General features: G+C 39.2%; 1 protein-coding gene across 1 annotated transcript in view; it reads right to left on the bottom strand.

Annotated features, from left to right (window-relative positions):
- The window catches only part of SLC10A7 (solute carrier family 10, member 7), a 395,560-nt gene that overhangs the window by 90,333 nt on the left and 279,827 nt on the right, over window positions 1-25,400 (bottom strand). Inside the window, exon 6 of the mRNA XM_006887000.1 lies at window positions 7,679-7,714. Coding sequence (XP_006887062.1) covers window positions 7,679-7,714 — 36 coding nt within the window. The remainder of the gene's footprint in view (window positions 1-7,678; window positions 7,715-25,400) is intronic.

The raw sequence follows: 25,400 nt of genomic DNA, 5'->3' as shown, positions 1-25,400 counted from the left end.
AGAAGAAATAAGTAATATAGTAAGATAACTGATTAAAGAAATTATAGATCACTATCAACTTTTCTCATTCTTTCTTGAATCCACTCTAATCAGACATTCGTTGCTAAGGTCTCCAACAACTCTGGTTTTACTAAATCCCATGGTGAGGTCTCCGATTTCACTTTACCTGAATTATTCACAGCATCTGACACAGTCAATTCTTCCAAATACACTTCTAGAACAGGAAAAATCTCTTACGTGTTCTTCCTAATCAAACTGGATATACTCTTGGTCTTCCTTGGTGAATCACTTTTTAATTCAACACTTAATGCCAGAACTCAATCCTCTGATCTCTTTCCTTCACTAGTCTCATTCTCTTGGTGAGTTCATCTAATTTACAAGGTATCTTCATGCTGAGCTCTCAAAAATGTATTTCTCTAAGCCAAAAATTTCCCCAGAATTCTAGATTTAATTTTATGCTTGAATGTCTAAAACAAATCTTAATGCAAACATATTAAATACTGAACTCCTTATGAGTTCTCTCAAATTTGTCTTCAAGATAGTATTACCTACCAAAAATGGGGATAATAAATAGAAATTCTGTCCTTTCAATTGTTCAGGCTTGGGGTCATCACCGTTGGTTCTTCTCTTCTCTCGTTCAGTTTTGCAGTTCTGCTTGCAAGTTCTAGGGCCAGACACTTCCAACTATAGTTGCTTACTACCCACCATGACATAAATTAAAAGCATGTCTTATCATGATTAGGATATTAGCTTTTCTGAGTCTATGACAATCCAGTTAGAATCTTGTCAACCTAACCACCAGAAAATGACATTTCCTTGGCCAAATACCTTTTCATGGATTCATGCAAAATGTCTCTTGTTGTTAATGCTATGGAGTTGATTGAGACTCCTGGTGGCTCTATGAATGACAGATTGGAGCCTTGCCCTATCCTGCACCATTACCACGATTCTGCTCTGTTCAATCCCATGGTTGAGTCACTGTGCCAATCTCATGCCAATCAGAGGGTCTCTACTTTCTCTGACCCTCTACTTTTCCCATGCTGTTTTTTTCCAAGGACTGGTACATCTCAAAACCTGTGAGGAGACAAAGTTTCACCATCCTTGCCTTTAGGGAGCACCTTGGCTGTACTTCCTTCAAGACAGATTTGTTTGGTCTTTCGGCAGCCCAGAGACCACAATTCAAAGGCATCAATTCTTCTTTGGCCTTCCTTATTTCCTATTCAACTTTCACATCCAATGAAGCACTGGGAAAATACCATGGCTTGGGCTAGGTGAAGCTTGGTCTTTAAAGAGACATCCTTGATCTTTAGTGCTTCGGACAGTTCTGTGACAATAGATTTTCCCCAACACAACATGCCTTTAAATTTTATGACTGCTATTGTCATGGTGTTTCATTGTAGATCCAACTAAAACTATATAGCTGATAACTTCAACATTTTTTATCCCTGGTGGCCCAGTGGGTTCAGAGTTGCACTGCCAACTCAGAAGCTCAGTGTTAACAATGCACCAGCTGCTCTATAAGAAAAAGGAAGACAATTTCCTCCCATGTGATTTACAGCCTCTAAAAACCACTGACGGGTCAGCTATGACTCGACTCATACACACACACACACACACACACATTGACAAAAAAAAGGAAATGAGCTGAATTATCAACATGTTGTACTTTGGTCTAGTTGTAAGGATTTTTGGTTTCTTTACATTGATAGATAATCCTCATTGAAGGCTGTAGTCACTGATTGTCTTCAGTAAGTGCCTTAAATATTCTTCACATTCTGCAGGCAAGGTTGTGCCATTTGCATAGCATAAGATGTGGATGCACTTTCTCCAATTCTGATGCTATATTTTCCTTCATATATTACAGATTCTTGAGTTCTTTGGTTAGCGTCATAGTATTAGCTGAGATGAAAAGAAAGGCAAGGCACCAAGGCACTGGACATTTGAGAAGCAAAGAAAAGGTATGAAACAGCTTCCTAAAGAAGTGGAAGAATAGATAAGTTGGAAGAAGTAAGAGTATTATCTATCAGGCTCACTTGTATTTTGTTGTGGTGGTGGTGTACTATGAAGTCAGAACTGACCCATAACTGGCCCTTTTGTGGGATTTCAGAGGCAGTAAATTGTGCAGGAGGTGACTGACTGCCCATTTTTCTACCACAGAGCATCTGGTGGATTTGAACCACATATTTTTGTGTTGGCAGTGTTTTTTCTTACCACTAAGTCACCAGAGTTTCCTACATATAGTTGTCATGAATTTTAAATGACACTAGTTTATACTTCATGATAGGGTGTCTACTCCAGCCATATTCAGGAACATAAATTAGGGAATTTTACTGATCTATTGGTGAGGAGCTGTGCTTCCCAGTCAAACACACATGGTTCAAATCTACCAGGTGCTCCATAGATAAAAAAAGGGCACTCTCCACTTGTGTGATTAACTGCCTCCAAAAACCTACTGGAGGATTAGCTATGAACTAGTTCCAACTTGGTGTTGTGTTATATGACTGCAAGTCACTTGCAACCCTATGTAAAACAGCCCCAACCCTGCTCTATCCTGTGCCAACCTTACTGTCTCTGGCACACCTATCCCCATTACCCCAGTCACTGATTCAATCTCTCTCATCCAGGGTCTTCTTCTCTTGTGCTGTCCCTCCAATCAACCAAAACTGACGTCCCTTTCCAAGGACTGGTCCCTCCTTGAAACATGCCCAAAGTATGTCAGATGAAGCTTCAGAATCCTTGACTCCAATGAGGAGTCTGGTTTCACTCTCTTTAAGACGAAGTTGCTTGTTCTCCTAGCAGTGCATTGTATATTCAATACTCTTCTCCAGCACCACAGCTCAAAGGCATCAATTTTCCTTCTACCATACCGAGTCACTGTCCAGCTTTCTGATGCCTAGCAAAGACCATGACCTGTTTCAGGCACACCTTACTCTCCAGACTGACACTGTTGCTCTTCAGAACTCTGGGGAGGTCCCTAACAGAATATTTTCCCAATGCAATTCATCTTTTAATTTCCTGGCTGCTGGTACCAAGAGTGCTGACAGTGGTGCCAAGCAAACTGAAGCTGTTGACAATCTCAATCTCTTCATCATCTATCATGATGCTGCCAATTGGCCCAGTGGTGAGGATCTTCGTTTTCTTGATGTTCAGTTTCAATCCCTATTGAAGGTTGGTAGTCGTTGATCTTCTCCACCAAGTGCTTGTCATCTGCATAATGCAGACGGTTGATGAGTCTTCCCCTAATCCTGATGCCACATTTCTCCTCATAAACCCTAGCCTCCCATATAATCTGTTCCTCATATAGATTGAAAAACTTTGGGGACAGGACAAATCCCTGGAATATATACACTCTTCCTAATTTTGAACCATGCAGTGTTTCCTTGCTCTATTCTGACAACTGCTTCCTAGTCCAAGTATAGGTTTCACGTAAGCACAATTAAGTGTTCTGAAATCCCCATTCTTCTGAGAGTGAGTCTGGGAAAGTGGGCATACCTGTGTTGTGTGGGGCCAAGGTGACTCCCGTTTTCAACGCTCTGTCCCAAAACTATTTAAGCACTCAGGCCTTGACCAGCCAGTGCTTCTGGGAAAGTGTAGTTCCAACAAGACAGTACCAAACAACAACAGCATATACAGGGAAGGTATAGTGTTGCATTTAAGCTTAGGTGACCTAGTGGGTAAGAAGTTGTACTGCCAACCCAAAGGCAAGTGGTTTGAATCCACCAGTTATTCTGAAGGAGAAAGATGGGCAATCTTTTCCTGTGTGATTTGCATCCTCTAAAAACCCTCTGGACAGTCAGCTTTGACTGAGCTATCAGTCAGTTCCCACCTGACAGCAATGCGTTTGATTTCTTTGAGTTTGCGTGTTTCACCAGGCAAACAGGAAGAACTAAGAGATGAGCAAAGTTGTTGATAGTGAATGTAAAAATGTAACTATAGTCTTTCCAAGTAAGTCTAGTGTTCTTAGAAGGAAAGACAGTGAGATTTTTCTGCCACATACTTTGGACATGCTATGAGGAGAGTCCAGTCCTTGGAAAGAACATCATGTTTGGAAAAATGCAGAGGGTCAGTGAAATAGAGGAAGAGTCTCAAAGAGATGGATTGATTCAGAGACTGGAACAACTGGTGTTAGCACAACAAAGATTGTGAAGATGGCAAGATCAGGTAGAGTTTCCTACTGTTGTAGACAGTAGACTCCACTCTGAGTTGGTGCCTACTGGATAGCACTTAGCGACCCAGTGTTAAAAAGAAGATAATGATGAGGTGATAATTTTTGGTTGATAGTGACCTGAGATTTTACTGATAATTACAACAAAGAGCTATCACTCACTCACTCTTTGCCTTCAAGTTGGAATAGACTGTATAGTAACCCTGCAGTGGATTTTCAGTGGTTGTAAATCACAGGAAAGGAGACCGCCCTTTTTTTCCCCCCCATGGACTGGCTGGAGGATTTGACCAGCTGGCCTTTGTGTGGGCAGCATAACTCCCCACCCAGTCACCCAGCAGGCTGCCAGGGCTCCCTACACAGAAGTATGTTGTTTTGTGACTGAGATAATTGGAACCAATTCATAGTTGGAAACTCATAATTGCCTTCTACTCTATTCCTCCAGTGGAGTTTCAAAGGCTGTACAATGCACAGAAGATTGTTCACTTTTTCACTCAGAAAAACTGGATCCAATCAACTTGCATTTGAGTTGGCAATGCAACTCCCCGTACACAAGGGCACTGAACCCTCTATAAGAGGTATGCTTTCTGCCGTTTGCCATCGAGTCCGAACCCACCCATAGCAGATCCTCTGGCAGGTTTTCACAGGCAGTTTAATCACACAAGAGGAGACTGTCCATCCTTCCCCCATGGAGCAGCTGGTGTATTTGAACCACAGGCGCTTGAGATCAAGAGGTATAATCATAGTAATATAATTTTTGAAGGGATTGGATTAGGAGATTTTATGAAGAATTAGGAAATTACATGCAATAGGCAATAAAGGGCAAGGAAGACATTGTGCCACATTTCAAGGCATAGTGATATAAAAGAGGTCTGCAGAAACAATAAAAATCACAAGAAACATTTCAGTTGTTATAAGAAGGTGAAGGAGGGAATCTGAGAAGAGGTTAAGAATATGAGGGCTGAGATTCCATCAGCAAAAAAAAAGGTCTTCACTATGTACATTTCCAGAATCTTAATTTTCAAAATATGATAACATGTAAGTAAGACAATGTAGTTTTGAGAGGTAAAAATACACTGCATCTTTTATAAAATAGGTTCATGTTTTAAGTGGTTCAAGTTACCAACCCATCAGATGAATCCTGATAACCAAAGTGTTTAAGCAATTCTGACTGTTGGAAAAATGCAGGCAACTTAAACAAACAAAAAGTATCACACAAAATAAACATGATTTAAAGCCCCATATCATGGAAATATCTGCTATGTTGTGACATACTGCCTTTGGCCCTATTAAAGCAATCCAGTTGATTCAGAAAGAAACAAACATTTAGACTTATAATAAGAGTTCTGGCATCTTTTTTTCCACTATTTCTTATAGTTTTATTATTTTAAAATGTTTGAACTAACTCAAGCTCACAAGTCTATGGCTCTATGAGTAATGGAAAAATTTCAAAAATACAATGCTATGTTAAGCCAGCACAGAAAAATTTTGTTAGTTCATGGAGATGGGAATGAGAGAAAGTGTTTTCTTGGTTTTATAATCATGAGATGAAACAAAGTACCAGAAATACCAAATTCAGAGACACTCAAAAGTACCACACTAGGTCTCAGGCCACTTCATTTTGGAGGCAACATCCTCCCTAGTCTCCTTAAAAGAGTCACATAAGTAAGAGCTCCCAATCTTACACAGTGGAAAAATCTAAGCTATCCAACACCAACTCTTACTAGGTGCCAAATTCCATACTAGACCCTTGACACAGGGCACGTGGGGGAAATGCAGACTAGCCTGCCCTGTGCCTGCTGAAGGCCAAGAAATCGTTTCTTAGGCTCGCTGTTAAAAAAAGCACAGTTCCTTGCACTCAGAGAAGAGGTAAGTATACACAGTCCTTTCTTCCAAATTAAAGCAAATAAAGTTTCACTTGAGCTTCCGTTTGACTCACTGCACATTCTCAACTGGTAAAGTCCAAATTAATGAGGTTTTTCTATGCCAAGGGGAGTGATCTGATGATGGCATTCTTCCCTTGTCAATTCGGAGCTAGCATTTCAATAGGGGAGGGAAGGATGAGCTGTATGTACCTGACGGTAATGTCTTTCATGAAAGATGCAGAACCCAACTGTTTAGGATTTTATCCCTCTTTATATCCCACACAGCTTGTAAGAAATGAGGCCTCTCACTCTATTACTCTAATTGAATTCCAACTTGGGTAATTACACTATAATTAAATAAATTTTCCCCATAGTTTTAATTTACTGACAAATAGGGCTAGTCAAACAGCTACAATTCACTCCCAGAAAGGCATCCCCACCACATTTCAGTGATAAGTGAAGTGATTTATATTTGGGAGATGTGTGTCTGAAGAAAATGCACAGTTCATGAAATATTTTAGGTATCATTCATGATTACATATGCTTTGCTCAGCATGAGATAACATTAATTTCTATTATAATCCTTCATCTAATTTTTCATGTGCTTAATGCCAAAAGAAATAAGGCAGTTAATTAGCATTTCCTGTTTTCAGAACAATTTTTGTTTAGTTACCAGTAGTTTGTAACTGACTTGTATTTCCTTATTTCTAAAGCATGTTTTATTGTTCCTGAAAGAGAAAATGAGGTAAGTGGGTCCTTTTCTCTATTCTACAGATGAGAAAACGGAAAGCATTTTCTAAAGTAAGGAAGTTAGTTATTATCAGTATCAGCTTTGAAATTTTAAGCTTCTTCTGAAGTCCAAGGCCTTGTCTGTCAAACACTAACAATCGCTACCAATTACTTTAACCATGGGGCTAAGCTGTTAACACCAATGCTTTCCTGTTTGTAGGTTCAAATCCAACAGGAACTCTGAGAGAGAAAGAAGGGAAATCTCTTCTTGTGTGATTTACAGGTTGAGAAACACACTGGTGGGTCAGTTATGAGTCAGTTCTGACTTGATGACAATGAGAAAAACAAAGAATACCAAGTTTGTGACGGGTGTTACAACCCATTTATTTAGACTAACTAATAGAGTGCTCACTGGCGGCAAAGATAGTGAAGCTTTGTCTTTCATACTTTGGACATGTTGTTAGGAGAGGCTATTTCTCAAAAAGGGATATCACGTTTAGAAAGACAAAGGGTCAACAAAAGAGAAGAAGACCCTCAAGCAGATGGATTGACACAGGGGTTTCAGCAATGGGGCTCTAGTGTGTCAGAGATGTTGAGGATGGTGCAGGACAGGGTAGAGTCTAGGTCTGTCTTTATAAGTCGTATTAAACTCATCAGTACCTAGCAATAACAATAATGATTTAACCAGAAGTCAAAGATCCAAATAACTGGATCAGGATACTGTACCTGGATCTTGAGACAGTGTAGCTTCTTTGCATCTGAGTTTGATAATTTAGTACAGTTCAACCAGTAGAATGTTAAGAAGTTGATTTTAATTGGTGCAAAAAAGAATTCAAATTTCAAGTTTATTCTAGTGATCTTTCTTAAGAGCTTGTAGATAGCTTGTAACAAAAACCAGTAAAGACAACATCAGAGTACTTACAAAAAGCAGCAGCAGCACCGGTGTTATAATGATGCCCTGAAAGAAAGAAAAGAGATCACAATCATTTAGTAGCACTTTCTGCACCATTTTAACCTCTGATACATGTTAATCCTTCTCAGTTTTGTTTAATAAAACCTAAGATATCCAACCTTGGCTCTCCTTACAGTAATGCTGACTTATAGCCATTACAAGTATTTGTATTTGACATCATTAAAACTATAACCACTAATCGTCCTTAAACTTTTCTTGTTCTTTTTTTAAATGCAAGTAGTTCCCTCCTACAGTGCATATGTACCATGGCGATAGAAGTTGTGGCTGGCAAGCTTCCTTACTCCAAAGCTTTCAACTCTAACTTGGATAAAGTGCCCCCTTTTTTGAGGAAAGACAGGTGGTTTAGTCCCAGTTGGGATCCTCTCCTGAGCAAAGACCACGTCAGTTGTGATGAATGAGATGTCGTGATTTTGTAATGTGAACTGATCTCCCCTAGGAAATGAGCTGGGATCTCAAAACTCATTTCACTTGATTAGACTCCATGTCGCCATGGTGGAAGGCAAGTCTTTCATCTAATTTAGCCACATAGGACCACCTCAGTCCCTCTGCCTCCCCTAGGCGGAAAAGAGCAAAAGATTTGTTTTCTTCGATGACAGGGAACAGTTTGAGGCTGCTGCCGATGAGGCAGGATACAAGCTTTTAGGTTTCTTGAAGGTAAATCTTTAAACTAGGTGTTTGGGTTGGGAGTTAACATGACAGGTTTCCGTTTTAAAGCTGCAGTTGATTATTTGTCCCTTGTAGTGTTTTCTTTCCCTCTCTCAACTTCATTCTGATTTACACAAGAAAAAGAATTTCATATTTTGATTAATGAATTCTACTTGGGACTACAAAATTCCAGAGACTTTAAAGGTGTGAGAGAGCTAGAGAGAGAGTGAGAGAGTGGAAGGAGCGAACGAGCCAGCCCAGACCATGCTGTGTCCAGACTCTGCGACACATTCTTTCATTTTTTTTGGGGGGGGGGAGGTAGGTGGGGGAAATCTTTTTGGTATTCATAAAGAAGTCCCTTTATCATCAAAGTAAATTATTTTGAATTTGACTCAAGAGAAACTGAGTTATCTAATATGAACAGTAATATAATGATTTTCTTGAACATATACACATATGAAAATGAAAAATAAAAGCACACCTTATGATAAGAGAATAAATGTTTCTTTATTGAGTGGACTTTTACTGACTATCAAACAGGACACAACATTTTACGTGCTATATTTTAAAATTTATTAATTAAAATATGTACCACGACTTAGTAATTCCACTGATTTTTCTCTATGAAATAGGCTGTCATTAGCACATTTATGGGAGCTACATGTACCGACTGCAAAAAATGTTTCTCTGTCTTCTAAGGAGCTCTGGTGACTTAGTGGTGAGAAGCTGCAATGCCAACCCAAAGGACTGAAGTTCGAATCCACCAATTGCTCCATGGGAGAAAGATGGCAATCTCCTCCCATGTGATAGACTACCTCGGAAAACCTGCTCGACAGCTATGAGTTGGTTCCAACTTAAGAGTACATAACAACTGTCTTCTAATGATATAACATATAGATTAGACTTTGGGAAGAACTCTAAACTCTGTAATTTTATATCATTTAAACTTTACATGGCCAAAATTTTACATCCTCATGTGGAAATGATAATATTTTGCTTATTTCAGAGCCCGCTGATTAAACATATGATTAAATCTACTAGTGCAAAGGAGAAAATGGTGTCAAAGAGAGGGTGGATTATTTCTCTTAATGAAGTCATGACAAGGAGGAGCAATGAACAAATTCTAGTAATCAAAGAAAATTGGCCCAGCAGAAAAGTGGGAAACATACAGCAGGAAGAGAAGGTACAGCACCCCCTTAGAGATCTACAAGGTATCTAACAGGGCAGAAAGGAAAATGTGAAGTCATGGGGTCTGAAGTCAGATCACGAAAGGCCTCGTATGACACAGCAAGGAGCCTGAAGTGTCTCACCAACAGTGGGACACCACTTACGAACTTCAAGTGACGGCGTGCTAAGTTGAGTTGGCACGGATTTTAATATATGGAGAAGAAATTTGACTTCATTTCTAACTTAACCAAACCAAATTACCTTGATAATCTATGGCTTTTCTTAAATTCAGCTAAAGAATAACAGACATATGCATTGGGGTTAATAATGGAAAAGCAACAACACTAATAACATCTAATAACAAGGCAGAAGATCTGTGAGACAGCAAAAGTTTTTACCTCATCACCTCTGCTGTGCTGAAAACTCACTGTTGTAACCACTGTGTCAGCGTATCTCCTTGACGCCTCAGAGGCCAACTCCTGGAGTCTTAGTTAATACTACCAATAATATTAATGGTGTTTTGTATTAACTCTTTCATAACATTGCAAAAGTTGGCCTTTCTCTATTGAGGGAATTAGGTTACAGAATAACTTCATTGTACCCATGAGAAAAATGCAAGTTCAGAAAAGCCAAATAATCAACTTTAAGTCTCACAGGAAATAAAAATGAGAGGCTGGACTTTAGCACATTTCTTCAAAATCTAAATCCAGAACTTAGTCCATACGCTACTAGTAACTGAAGAGTTATTTCAGTAACCAGTATGGTTCTTTACAGAGTTCTACTATAATACTTTCATTAATATTCACTGCTGTATGATCTTGACCTCAAAATTAATCACCAATGCTTAGCAATAAAGTCATTCTGGAAAGTAGAATAGTATTCTCTGCATGTTTTTCTCCCTGAGTACTTAAAGTGTAATATTCACCAACATACAATAGTTTCTTTCCTGTCTTTCAAGGACTTAGGATATTTGTTTCTAAAATATTAGTTTCCTAGGGAATAAGACATATCCTTATTCACCATCTAGCTCTCAGATGCATAGCAAGTGACTGACAAGATCATGACTTGAATCAGGTACACTTTAGTCTTCACGCTGACAGCCCTGCCCCTCAGCAATTTTGAGAGGTCCTTGACTGGGACTTTTTCAGTGCAGCATGTTTCCTGATCTTCTGACTGCTGGTACTGAGGGTGTTGACTGTGGATCCAAGTAAAGTCAAGTCATTAACAGTTTTAATCTTTTCTCCATCTATCATGACACTGTCTATTGGCCCAGTGTGAGAATTTTTGTTTCCTTGATATTGAAATATAATCCATATTGAAGTCTTTAATCTTCTATAGCAAGTGCTTCCCTCCAAGTCCCCGTCTCTTTCAGCAAGTCAGGTTGTGTCATTTGCATGGCTCAGCTTATTGATTAGTCTTCCTCTGCTCCTGTCTTCTTCACAAAATCCAGCTTCTTGAATGATTCGTTCAGTGTATATACTACATAGGTTTGGAGAAAGGATACAGCCTTGATGCACACCTTTCCGATTTTAAACTATGTAATGTTCCCCTGCCCTATTTGGACAAACAGATATGTTTTGGAGAAAGTACAGCCAGAGTATTCCTTGGAGGCAAAGATGCCAAAGCTCCCTCACATATACTTTGGGCATGTTACTAGGAGAGGCTATTTCTTGGAGAGAGAACTCATGCTTGGAACATTGGAAGGTCAGAGAAGAGGAAGACCTGAAGGTCTAGATGGATTAACACAGTGACGGCAGTAATGGGCTTGCGTATATGTCAGAAATGATGAGGATGTGACAGGACAGGACAGGGTTCAGGTCTGTTGTTCACAGGGTCGCTATGAGTCAACAAAAACAAGTGAATAAAAGGTACTTTGTAATTCTGTATTAAAGACTCTCCTCCCTCCCCAAGAAAGGTTCTCCAGGCTCATTAGCTAAGACTGGTTTATTATGTAAGGCTGAAGTCTACTTTTTCAGATATGTTAGGAAATGGGTCAGCTACCATACCGGTAACTCTTGACACCATAATCAAGTTTTTGTGAAGTCATCATAGTAATTATTAAAATAACAGGAGCTGAGATAAGGGGTACTTTTCTCTTGTTAGATATTAAACTAAAGATTGTATGTATGTTATGGAATCCTTAGAATAACTCTTGGAGGTAGGTACTATTATTATCCTCATTCACTAGGCAAGGAACTACACCTTAAAGACCACGTGAACTAGTATTTCCGTACACTCCAGAGCTTGTGTTCTTGCTGGGTGGAGATAAAACCCTTGCAATCGTAAGGTATTTCCTAAGTGTTATATTTTAAGAGTAAACCTAAGAGAAGCTTCATACTCAATATTTCTTTGCAACAGTATGATATAAATGAATAAGCCTTAATGGGTTATGGAAATAACAATGCTAATGCTTTTTTAAGTAAAATTTTTTGCACATATCAATGGTAAAAAGAATTAACTAACAATCATTGGAAGTCAGAAAGGCCAATAAACACGTAATGTTCTCAAAATGAAGTGCAGTTTTTCTTCTCTTCCCTCTTTCCTATGCAAATTCTGAAGAAAAAAAAAAAGGAAAGAAAACCAAAAAGGCAGCATATGAGCAAGCATTTCTAGCAAAAGACACCATTCTTTCCTTTCAGATTCAAGGTCAGGACAGTTTTTGCATCCTTGAAATTGAGGTGGTATGTTAAGCTTTGTAAACGCAACACCTGAAGAAGTCAAGTCACAAAGTGACAGGCTTTGATTGTAGCCTGAAAAACTTAAAAAAAAAAAATCCATTTACACCTCTGATGCGAATGACTTGGGTGACTGTATTTCAATGATTTTAGAAGAAGGGGGGGAAGTATCAAATCTGAGATGGTGAGATTTAGTTACATTAAAATACAGAGACCATAATGAAAGCAAAACCAACACAACTGTGAATGCAATTCTCTCAGCAGTATGATTTAAATAAAGGTAAAGAGGAAGTGATTCTTAATTTGTTTTTCAAGGAAAATATAATTAAAAGGCTTTATGTCAACTTTGTACAGTTTGTGTAGATACTCAAACTGACTGAGATTTCTAAGAAATGACCTTTTTTTCTTTTTATTTTTTAATTGGAGGACTTTAACTCAATATGCTGAGTAAATAATCCAGGGGGTAGACTATATGAAGAAGAAAGGAGAATCCAAATTAGATGATTTACTAGCTAGTTAAGAATGCAGATGATCCTATTTTACTTGTATGATGCAAAGGAAATTTGGAGCATTTACTGATGAAATTTTAAGGCTATACCTTTCTGTATGGATTACACCTCAATGTCAAGGAAACACAAATCTTCATGACTGGGTCAATGAACAGCATCATTACAAATGGAGAAAAGACTGAAGTCATCAAGGGTTTCATTTTACTTGGTGCAATCAGCACCTCTAGAAGCAGCAGTTTCAAAATCAAAGTACACATTGGAATAGGCAAATCTGTCAAGGGGCTCTTTAAAGGATAAAGAACAAGAATGTCACTTTGAGGTCTAAGCTTCACCTGACCCAAGGCATGGCATTTCCCCTTGTTTCATATAGATCTGAAAACTGCGCAGTAAATAAGACAGACTGAAGAACTGATGCCTTGGAATTGTGGTACTGGTGAAGAATATGGAACATACCACAGACTTTAAAAAAAATAAACAATTCTGTCTTGGAAAAAGTGCAAGCAGAATGCTCCTTAAGAAGGAGGATAGTGAGGTGTCATCTCACATACTTGGAACATTGTATTAGCAGAGGGCAGTCATTGTGGAAAGACTTCATAGTCAATGAAAAAGAGGAAGATCCCCAAGGAGATAGCTTGACACAGAGGCTGCAATAAGGAATTTAAGTACAGCAGAGGGATGGTGAGGATGGCAAAGAACCAGGAAGGGTTTCATTCTGTTGTACTATAAGCTGGAGTCCTCTCAACTGATGTTAATAATTTGATAGAGTCACTATGGGTTTACTCAACGGCACATAACAACAACAGGGAGCTCCGGTGGCCTAGTGGCAAGAAGCTGCACTGCAATCCCAAAGGCACTGAGTTTGAGTCCACCAGCTACTCTGCAAGAGAAGGATGGGCAATCTCCTCTCATGCTATTAACTTCCTCTGAAAACTTGCCAGAGAGTCAGCTATGGGTCAGTTCTCACTAGACAGTACACAACAACAACAACAACAACAGATATTTATAAGATTTCGTCTTCACAGAATGACAGGAAACAGTCTGCAAGCGATTTTAAGAGATTCTAACCTGGTCAGTCTTCATCAAAGCATGACCCCTTCTTCCATCTCCCTAATGTCTTCATCCAGGAAAGTGTGTACCAGAGATGCATACTTGCTCATACATATACAATTGGTATGATGAGCAAATAACTCATGAAGTTGCAATTTAGGAAGAGGAATGTGGTGTTAGGATAGGAGAAAGACGGGAGAGTCAACAGGCAGATGACACAACTTGCTTGCTGAAAGTTGAGGAATTGAAACACTTGCTGGAGAAGATCAATGACTACAGCCTTCAATATGGATTACACCTCAACATCAAGAAGACAAAAATCTTCACCACTGGGCAAATAGGCATCACGATGGGGGAGAAAGGATTGAAGTTATCAGTGATTTAATCTTTCTTCGATCAACAATCAACATCCTTGGTCCCAGCAGTTCGGAGATGAGGAGATGTACTTCATTAGGAAAGTCTGCGGTCAGCGATCTCTCCAAAACACTGCAGAGCATTGATGTCAGCCTGAAGACTAAATTGTGCCTGATTCAGGCCATGGTCTTGTCAATCACTTGCCATACATCTGAGAGCTGGACAATTAATAAGGATGACAGAAGAACGATGCCTTTGAGTTGGAGTGTCGGGAAGAGTACGGAATACCTCATGAACTGCCAAAAGAACAAACAGATACATCTTGGGAAAAGTTCAGTCAGAAAACAAAGATGGTGAGGATTAATTTCTCATACTTTGGGCACTTTGCTAGAAGCGATTTCTTGGAAGGGGATATCATGCTTCATGATGGAGGAAATGTGGAGAATAAGCCTAAGAGCGGAAGACCCACAATGAGATGGATAGAGAGTGTCAGAGATGCTGAGGATGGCACAGGATAGGACAAGGTTCAGATCTATGCTATGAGTTATAGTCAACTAGATGGTACCTAACCATTATAATGCCATCACCAGTGATGCCTGGTGATGCCTTTGTTAAAGGACAGTTCCTAACAGAACTCTTTCTCCTCCTGAAGGCAAGCTGAGTCCATGGCTGAAGTGCTCCACAAAAATAATGAGAAAGTTTTTTCTCAGGTTGATTCCAAACATTCACTCTGCTGCTCAGTCTACCTGTAGCAATTTAGGTCCAGTCTCGTCTCTGTACCTGGTAGTACAGTGATTTAATGTGCTTGGATACAAGCCATAATGTCAGTGGCGTGAACTCTTTGGTCATTTTTCCAAGGGAAAAAGATGAGGCAATCTGCTTCTGTAAAGAGTTATGACCTGAGAAACCTTATGTTTCTTTTCCATGCTAGAGGGTTGTTATGCATGAGAGTCAACTATTCAGCAGGGGATCTAGTTTGGCATTTAGTCTCATTCCTCTAGAAGTCCTGCCCGTGCAGTCCTCATACACTTGCCTTTTAACCAAAAAGTCAGTAATTTGAACCTTCCAGCAGCTCTATGAGAGAAATATGCTAGTTGGTGACCAAAAAGATTAGAGCCTTGGGAATCCTATGGGTCAATTTGACCCAGTCCTGAAGGGTGGCCAGGAGTTGGAATTGACTCAGTAGCAATGGGCTTGGTTTGGTTTGGCATTCTGTAAGCAAGGCTCAAGTTAGCAATATGGTTCCATTACAAAGTCTCCTACAGGTTCAATGTACAAATGGGTACATCCCACTTTTCCTTGCAGGGCTGAGTCTGAGCCTTCTTTTATAGAGTGTGCTCATGCAGATGAATCTGAGGGTTCAGAGTACCCGGAACTACCTGTCCTTTTATTGTCATATTGGAGCAAAGACCAAGCCAAACATCATTTGCCCTGATACATGTATTTTTCTTAAATAAAATTATTTTATACTGGTTTACTTGCAAAGTTTGTATACATTGTTTTTCATACCACATATTTCCCATTTCTTTTACCCCCCTCTCCCTCTACCCATCAAATTGTGTGACCCTATGATTACCCGGCCTGCCCATCCTCATCCTTCTGTTCCCACCCTCCCCACCTTAGATCCTCACATATGTTTTACTAGTAATCTATTTTTACAATAATGGTCTGATACAGTATTTGTCCTTATGGGACTGAGTTAGTTCACTTAGCATAATGCTATCCAGTATTTATCTTTTTTTAAATGACAAACACCATCACAAGATTCAGAGCTGCTGTTTATAGGGTCACGATTAGTCATAACATTTACTATAATAACAGCATTATTTACTATTGATTAAAGTAACTTCTCAGTTTTCCCAATAGAGGTTTGAAGTAATCTCTGTCTTGTAGAAAAACAATCACAGAGTGGATCGCTTTACTGTCCTAAAGGCATCAACTAGCTTGCTTCTACTTTGCTGCTATTGTTGTTAGTTGCTGTTGAGTTGATTGATTCCAATTCATGAAATTTACAAACAGATTGCCACGTCTGTCTTCCAAGGTACCTTGGAATAGGTTTAAAATCAACAAATTTTTACTTAGTTGTTGAATGCAGCAACCGGGAGTTGTTTAAAAATGAAATTCACATGTACCTCTTTGGAATCAATTTTACTCAGCTGCAAATTCCCTCATTATTTAGCTAAATAAATGTTAGACATCCTATGTGTGTTAAGGAAATCTTGTCTTAAACTTTAAAAAAAAATTATACTTCAAGTCCTTTACATTATACCCTGTACTGTAGTGAAGATCATTAAAAAAAAAAGAAAAAAAAGAAAAAGAATAGATTAATGTCAGTGAAAAGCCACCGGCTGACTTCATTTTTGTCCTGTGGTCATTATGTAATAAGAGCTTTAAAACTTAGAGAAAAGTTTAGTCTTCAAGTTTGAAATTCTCTCACACCAAAATGTAATGAGTGAGAACAAGCACATTCTATTCAATAAAGTATAAAGAACAGCATGGGGAATTTTGGAGACATCTAAATTTAAACAAACTGTCAAAGTTTAATGGCTTCAGAGAATATGATCTTGTAAGCGTGGATATCATAATATACAGTTGAATAAACCGTACAGAAGCAAGTAAGCGGCATTCGGAGCCTAGGGAATGCGGAAGTTGGAAAGAAAGTGGCGGGTGGTTGGCAGGTGAGGGCTTTGCTTGCTTCCTCTGTTTTTATTTTTCGCTTTAGAACTCAACCGTCACAATGCAAGTACCCACATTCTTCTCAATTAAAACTTTTGCAGTGCGTTCACAGCTCAGTCAAGGGAAGATGGTGTCCTAGCAGACGACATGACTATTCTGGTTTCCTTTCCAGGCACACTGTGAAAATAGCTGCATCAGAGTATTGTGGCTGAGTAACACGGACTCCTGAAGTCAGCTAGTTCATTTATCCTTGTCTGAGGCCATGCTTACCAAAGAAATTTTTAATAATTTTGTTTTCTAAGTTCTTTCTGAGGGAAAGAATTCAGTGGCTGACTTCAGTCTGCTAGAACACAAGTGAATTCCTAGGTCTGCAAAGCTATGGGCCTGTTCCTGGATTGTGGGTACTCCATTCCTGTGAGGTTTTGCATGAGTGTCGGATGGCTTGTCTTAAAGACATCACACTTAATTAGCAAATATTTTTGGAAAGCTTAGAATGAGTTAGCCATAATGGGTGCCAGGGATCAGGGTGACTACAACAGTCTATGCCTACAAAGTGTTCCCTTAAAGGTTTCAGATACTTATTCCTATACCTATTCAATCTACATGCTAAGTAAATTATTCGAGAAGGCAGATTCTGTGAAGAAGAACGTGGCATCAGGATTCATCAATAAATGTCAGTATGCAGATGATACAACCTTGCTTACAAAAAATTTTGAGAACTTGAAACACTTGTAGCAGAAGATAAAACACTGCAGACTTCAATATGGATTGTATCTCAGTGTTAAGAAAAGAAAAATTCTCACCACTGAACCAAGAGGTGACATCATGATAGATGTAAAAAAGACTGAAATGGTCAATGACTTGATCTTACTTGAATCTACAATAAATATACTTGGCACCAGCAGTCAGGAGATCAGGAAATGTTATTAAGCTAGAAAAGTCTGAAGTCAGGGACCTCTCCAAATTACTGAGGCGTTATGGTGTTAGAGGACTAAGGTGCCCCTAATTCAGATTATGGTCTTTTCAATCATCTGCTATGCATCTGAGAGCTGGACAATGAATGAGGAAGACAGATTTGATGTCTTTGATGTCTATGACTTGATGTATTGGAAGAGAGTACTGAATATTCCATGAATACCACGAGAACAAACACATATCATGAAGAGGGTGAATGAAGCTAGATTGCTCCTTGGAAGCAAGGATGGTGAGGATTTGTCTTGCATACTTTGGACATGTTGCTGGGAGAGGCTATTCCCTGGAGAGGGACATCATGCTCAGAAAGGTGGAGGGATGGCAATGGAGGGGAAGACCTTCAACCAGGTAGAATGACACAGTTGACTGCAGGTTGATATAGGACAGGATGGGGTTCAGACCTATTGTTTATAGTGTTTTTAGTGTCTCTATGACTAGTACTCGACTCAACAGCACATTGTTGTTGTCATGTGCCGACGAGTTGCCTGCGACTCATAGGGACCCTATGTACAACAGCACAAAACCCTGTTCTATCCTTTGTCAAATCTTATTGTCCCTGATACATCTATCGCCATTACCCCAGTCACTAATCAATCCATCTCATTGAGGGTATTCCTCTCCTGCGCTTTCCCTCAACCCTCCCAAGCATGATGTCCCTCTCCAAGGACCAATCCCACCTTGAAACACACCCAAAGTATAACAGACAAAGCTTCAGAATCCTTGCCTCCAAGGAGCAGCCAGGTTTCACCCTCTCAAGGAGAAACCTGTTTGTTCTCCTAGCAGTCCATAGTATATTCAACACTCTTCTCCATCACCACAGCTCAGAGGCATCAATTCTCTATCATCCCTAGTGACTGTAACATCGCATAGTAATAATAATGTTCTCACTATAGAAAGTATCACTTTGTACCTTTGTAACACTTCTCTATAAAGAAATATCTCTTATCATATTAATCTCGGATGTTTAGGATTTTCCTCGGGCCAAAATTAGGAACCTTTTATTTCTTCTTCCCTTTCTCACCTCCTCCTCCTCTTCCTTTTCATTCTTCTTCATCTCATTTCCATGGAGTCAGAACTGACTCACAGCTGACCCACCCATGAGTATTCAGAGGGTATAAATCACAGGGGAGGAGATTGCCTATCCTTCTCCTGCAGAGCAGCTGGTAGACTTGAACCACCTATCTTTGGATTGGCAGCACAACTCCTTATCCACTAGACCAGCAGAACTTGTACATATTCATATCAATGTGATTTTATTATATTTGGCCTATTATCTTTTTAGTGCTAAATCTGTCACTCATATATTCAATAGGCACTTAGTGACTATGACACCAGGCTTTATTAAATGCTGAGGAATAGTGGTCAATGGAGACATACATAGCTGATACCTTCAAAGATTTTTGCCTTTGAGATATATAGATAGATATAGATATAAATGATATAGATAAAGATATGTAGATATAGATATATATGATAGAAAAGTAATCACAATAAGATAATGAGTATTTAGAGATTAAAATCTAAGCACACTGTGAGAATACTTTATTAGGGGTAAAACAATTAGGGTGAAACAAAAACAAAAGAAGGTGTTAACCTGGTAAAAGAGGGGTAGATGAGGAAGGGCATGGAAAGACAGCTTCAGCGAGGAGGAGAGACTGTATTATGGCTTTGGAGGCAAGACGACATAAACAAACTGGAGGTATAGAATATAAGTGGGGTGGAGTTGTGAAAGATGAAGCTGGAAGCCAGATTAGAAGACTAAATAATCCATGTTAAGGGGTTTAAACGTCATTTCAAAGCAATGAGAAGATGCTGAAGGGATTAATGCAGGCATGGCTGTCGGGGGAGGACCATGAGGTAATGGCATGATGATTTCTATGGTTAGGTAAAATCTACTCCGTGCACAGTTTAAAGAACAGATTAAAGGTGAAAAAATTTAAAGGGAGGAAGATTAATTTAAGAGGTTATGCAGCAATCCAAGCAAGAGTTGACTTCGGCTAATATGGCTGAATTTTAGAGATTCAAATAGATAATACAGATTCATGATGTATTTGAGAAACAATTAAGTAGGAAAGGTGAAGGAAGGGGGGTTTTGAAGTTTAGGGAATTAAGTGTTTCTTGACCAAACTGGTAAAACTGTGTCAATTACCAAAGCAAGGAAGAACTGGGGAACCACAGATAAACTTCTCTTAGAGAAGATGAGAAACCTACAAAGGGAAGTGGAAAGGAGCAGCCTGAGAGCTAAGATGAAAATGAGAAAACCACAGCGTGTCAGAGAAATGTGGGATCAAGAATGTTTGTAAAGAGGAGACTTTGTTAAGAAGATGAACCATCACAGAGAAAGTAAGTTAAAGATTGGAGTATAGACTCAAGTCCTAGAAGAGAAAAAAAAAGTCAATGGATTTACTAGCTCTAAAGTTAAATGATACAGGAGGGAGAAGAGAAAAAAGGGAGTTGGCTGTGGAGAGGAGAAGCACTAACTGAGCTGGGATGAATTTTTATTGTTGTTCTTTGTTTCTTAGTATGCTTTTGTGGGACAGGAGACACTTGAGTATGTTCAAATTTAATAACATAGTTCCAAAGTGGGAGAAGGTAATGCTGATTTGACAGGGGGGAAAAAAGGATTATATTGATTGTATCAAAGGCAGGAGAGGTGAAGGGTTTCCAGGGCACAGCTTCAGAGGTAGGAGTCGTCTTCACCATAAAAGGAGGCAAGAGGATAGAGTGCAGGCAGAGGGGGAAAGGTGTTTATTGGAGACTTAAAAGAATTTTCACATTAATGCCTATTTTGATTTCTAGAGTTTCTTTTTCTAGAAGTGAGAAATTTCATTATAAAGAGGAGGAAATGGATACAGGGACAGAGAAAAATTCAGTGACTGGAAACCCATGTTGTGACCACTAGGAGAAGAAACATCCAATTTTACCGTACTTGTAACAACTTAGTCTGTCACAATATCATGGAGGCTGACAGATGACACGTGGACTACTAGCGAGAGAGTCAGAGGATTTTATTACTTGTGACAGAGCAAAAAAGCCTAAACATGCTGTCAGCCTCAGCTCACCTTGCCCATAATCTCTGAGGGGTGACATGGAGGACTTCAGATGGATATTTGCACTTGCATTGGGAACCCAAAGCTTTTTCCTTAACTTTTTATTGTGACTTCGGTAAACGTTCATAGCAAAGATTGGTCTTCCATTCAATCACTTACACACAACTTGTTCTATAACATTGATTACAATCCCACATTGTAACAACACCCATTCTACTTCTCCTCTGTGATTCTTGTTTCCTCTTACCCTACTATCCTCTTGTTTCCTGCCTCTGGACAAATGCTGCTATTTTGATGCTGTATAGTTGATTGTTCAAAGAACTGAGTGTGTCCTTGTGCTACCGTTCATCTTACATACAGGTTTGTTGTTAAGTGTTTGGCTGGAAGTTGTGTTGCAGGGGTGAGTTCTTTTCCAGGCTGTAAGAGTGTCTGCAGGCCACAGGCTTGAGGGTTTCACCAGTGTCTATCAGACTAGTAAACCTGGTGATTGTCAAGATTTTAAGTCATGTTCCATATTTATTTCCTACTCTATTCAGAACCTTCTACTGTGATCTCTTTCAGAATAGTCAACAGGAGTAGCTGTGTATCATCTAATTTTTTTGATGTCAAGGTTGTGGAGGTTGAGGTTTCTGAAGTTCATTCATATTGTGAATTAATTGTTTCTATGTATCTTTGATTTTCTTCAGTAATTGGCATAACACAGCCTAATCTATTATAATGGGCAGAAAGTATATCTGTTTTGTTCTTTGAGGGGTCTGTTTGACTTCCAAGGCTTTATCACTAAGCAAACAGCCCTTTGCTCTGGAGAGGGATACTATTTCTATCATTTATGAATGTTCTCTTCAAAAGGTCCTTGTAATGATACCCAAGAACAAAGGACAGACAATGCCTGTGCTTACAAGACATGTTAGACTCCTGTAGGATTATTTTCCAACCAATGAAATGGCCAGCATAAATGGCCAGTAGATGCTGGTCATCTAAATAGTTGTTATGCGGTATTGAATCAGAAGCAAGTCTTAGCTGCCCGGTCACTGGATTTTCAGAGGCTGTAAATCACACAACATCTCCTACCTTTTTTCCCTTACAGCAGCTTCTGGATTCAAACTGCCTGCCTTTCGGTTGGCAGTGCAACTCCTTACCATTAAGCCATCAAAGCTCCTTCATCTAAATCGATGAGTGAGCAATACACTACACTATCCTCTTCAAATAAAACTAAGCAAATGTTCCCAAATTTAAAAAAAAAAAAAGGTAATCAGATACTCCTTTTGAAATGACCAGAAAAAACTTCTCTTTAAGAAGACAACACCCCCTTTGGGCACAGTCACGCTCAAGAATTTATATATATAAGAATTTAATGAACTGAACTGTTGGTTAAATAACTGACAATTACTCAACTCATAATTCTCTCTTTATGTTCCTGGAGCTCTGGCGGTGTATTCCAACAGAGTTAACTGAGACCACACCTCTCTCTGGTGGTTTGAACCACCAGCTGCTCTGCAGGAGAAAGATGGGTAATCACTTCTCTTGTAATTTACAGCCTGTGAAAACCCTCTGGAGGGTCAGTTATGGGTCAGTTTCAAGTTGACAGCAAAGACTTGAATTTTTATTTTATTTTTACTTTAAAAAACTCAGACAAAGAAACAGCCTTTGCTTCCAGAAAAACATACAAACAAATCTGGCCTCATGGTCTCATAGCATCCTAACAGCAACGTACCTTTACCTAGGCCCAACAGCTGGGAGAATGTTCTCCTCCCCGCCACATGGCTACTTGTCCAGGCCCCAGGCTGGGGTAGGACCATGTATGTGCACTGCTGTTCTAGTCTCTAGGCCAGGATGATGGTGAGATGAGCCAGAACACATCATGGCTGGGACATGTACTCACCCCAGACAGTAACCTTACAAACATCAGAATAGAACTACGCTTCATAGGGTTTCCAAAGGTTAGTTCATTAGAAGGAAATAACCAGACCTTTCTTCCAATGTACCACTGGGTGGACACCTCTCTCCAAATTTTTTACTTTCTCTTTTTAAAAAAGGAACAATTGGCTAAATGTTTCTGAAATCTAAATCCTTGCTAATCCAAAGTGTAGGCTGAGAACTAGTAACATTGGTCTTAGTAAGTGGTTTGTAAAAAAATAGCCAAATTACAGAATCTCATAATTCAACTAAATCACAATCTGTGTACTAACAAAGTTATTAGGTAGTTTGTATGCACATTAACAGTTAAAATAATAACTGACCTACACTGTAGAGCAGAGATATGTAAACTTTTCTCTAAAGGGTCAGATAGTACACATGTTAGCTTTTGTGGGCAACTGCTCAGTGTTGCCATTGTAACTGAAAAGCAGGCAAGATAATAGGCAAACAGACAAAGTATATGCCTTTGAATAACAATTATATTTAAAAAGGAAATCAGTGAAGCAAACTTTCATTTTAATGATTTGGTTCTTAAGGCTTCTAAATATCACACGATCACAATGATCCTTTGTTTATAATTCACTATACATTTGAATTTTTTCTAACTCGATGTAAGAAATATTAGTTCACAATGAATACAATTACAAATGTCAAAATTATGAGTTCATAAAGTACGCAATCTATTTCCTTCCCCATTTTGCTATTTGCAGTGGCATTTGCACATCCTTAGATGCTGACTCTATGCCTCTTTATAATTTGTCAAAGACAATGATTCAGTCATCTCAGGTGCTCGTTTCTCAGTTCTAGATGAAGTAATTTTTCTGGAACAAGAAAGAGATACTGTTTTTCTTGTGCCTGTGCTCCTTTTTGCCAATATTGACTTTCATTTCTTATATGAAGATAGTGGAAATAAAAGAAAAGAAATTAAGGATACTGAATATCGGGCAGGATGGGTAGAGGTTAGATTCCTGATACATAAAGGAGAAATAGGGTAGCACACACGCACACTGCTAATTAGAATTAACACAAGGTGTTATTGTTAGATGTCATCAAGTTGACTACAACTCATTGCATCCTTATGAGCACTGACTTGGACTCTTGCCCTATCCTGAGTCAACCTCACTATGTCTGACACACCTGCACCCAGTGCCACAGTCTGTCAACCTATCCCACCCAGGATCTCCCTCCCTTGGGCTGGCCTTCCACCCTCTAAAGCATGATGCTCTTCTCCAAGGCCTGGCCCTTTCTGAAATATGCAAAGTATGTGAGATGGAGTTAAAAAATCCTTGCCTTTCAGGAGTAACCTGGTTTCACTTTCTCCAGAACAGACTTGTTTGTTTTCTTTGCCAGTCTAGAGTTTGTTCACATGTCAAAAGCATTAATTCTTCAGTCATCTTTAGTCACTGGCCAGCTGTCAGGTGCATAGCAAGCAATAGAGAAAACCAAGGCCTAGGTGAGGCACATCTTTGTCTTTAGATTGACATCTTTGTTCTTTAGTAGTTTGGAGGGGTCCGTGGCAGCAGATTTTCCCAATACAACTTGTCTTTTGATTTCCTGACTGTTGGTACCAAGGGTATTGATTATAGATACAAGCAAGAATAAACCATTAACACCTTCAATCTTTTCTCCATCTATCATGATGCTGCCTGTAGGCCCAGTGACAAGGATTTTCATTTTCTTGATGTTGATATGCAATCCATATTGAAGGCTGCTGTCACCGACCTGCAGCAAGGGTTTCAACTCCTCCTAAGCTTCAGCAAGCAAGGTTGTATCATCTGTATTTTTCAGGTTGCTGATGAGCCTTCCTCCAATCTTATTACCATATTCTTCTTCATAAAGTCAAGTGTCTTGGAGAAAGGATATATCTCTAATACACTCCTTTCTTGATTTAAAACCATGCAATGCTTCCTTGCTTTGTGCAGACAATAGCTTCTTGGTTCAGGTATAGATTTCACGTGAACACAAACAGGTGTTATCAAGAAAGTTGGGAAGAAGGAACACAGGCATGTCGATATTAAAGCTGGAAAGAAGTGTTCAAATTTATCTTTTCTTTTTTTTTAATTACTAATGGAGAAATGGAAATCTTTTTTTCCTAGGTCATGTAAACTCACTTTGTTATTCATAGATGCTGTTGAGTTGATTACAACTCATAGTGACCCTATGAACAACAGATGTAAACCCTGTCCTATCCTGTGCCATCCTCACAGTCCCTGAAACACTGGAGCCATTGCTGCAGTCACTGTAGCAATCCACCTGGGTTACGGTCTCCCTTTCCTTTGCCATCCATCCATCTTTGATATTATGATACCCCTCTCCAAGGAACAGCTTCTTTTAGCAACACATCCAAAATATGCTGGATGAAGCATTATCATCTTTGTCTCCAAGTGGCACTCTAGCTGTAACCTCTCCAAGATTTATCTGTTTGTTCTTTTGGCTGCCCATGAGATAGTCAGTACTCTTCTCTAACATCACAGTTCAAAGGCAACAATGTGAACTCATGGACCCATACTAAAACTATTAATGTCAATGAAAATGTTGATTAAGCTTGGACTTTTGCCCTCTGACAAAAACAATCTGAAACTTGATTCAAGCTCAAATAAGTCGGACATGGAAATTTTCCACAACTTTTAATGTAAGGATCTTTTAAGTTTATAGCCTT

This window comes from Elephantulus edwardii, unplaced genomic scaffold, assembly GCF_000299155.1.
Source record: "Elephantulus edwardii isolate Elephantulus edwardi_28Jun2011 unplaced genomic scaffold, EleEdw1.0 scaffold00053, whole genome shotgun sequence".
Taxonomy (NCBI): Eukaryota; Metazoa; Chordata; class Mammalia; order Macroscelidea; family Macroscelididae; genus Elephantulus; species Elephantulus edwardii.
Note: the sequence above shows the minus strand (reverse complement) of the source record. Positions and strands in the feature narration are given on the sequence as shown.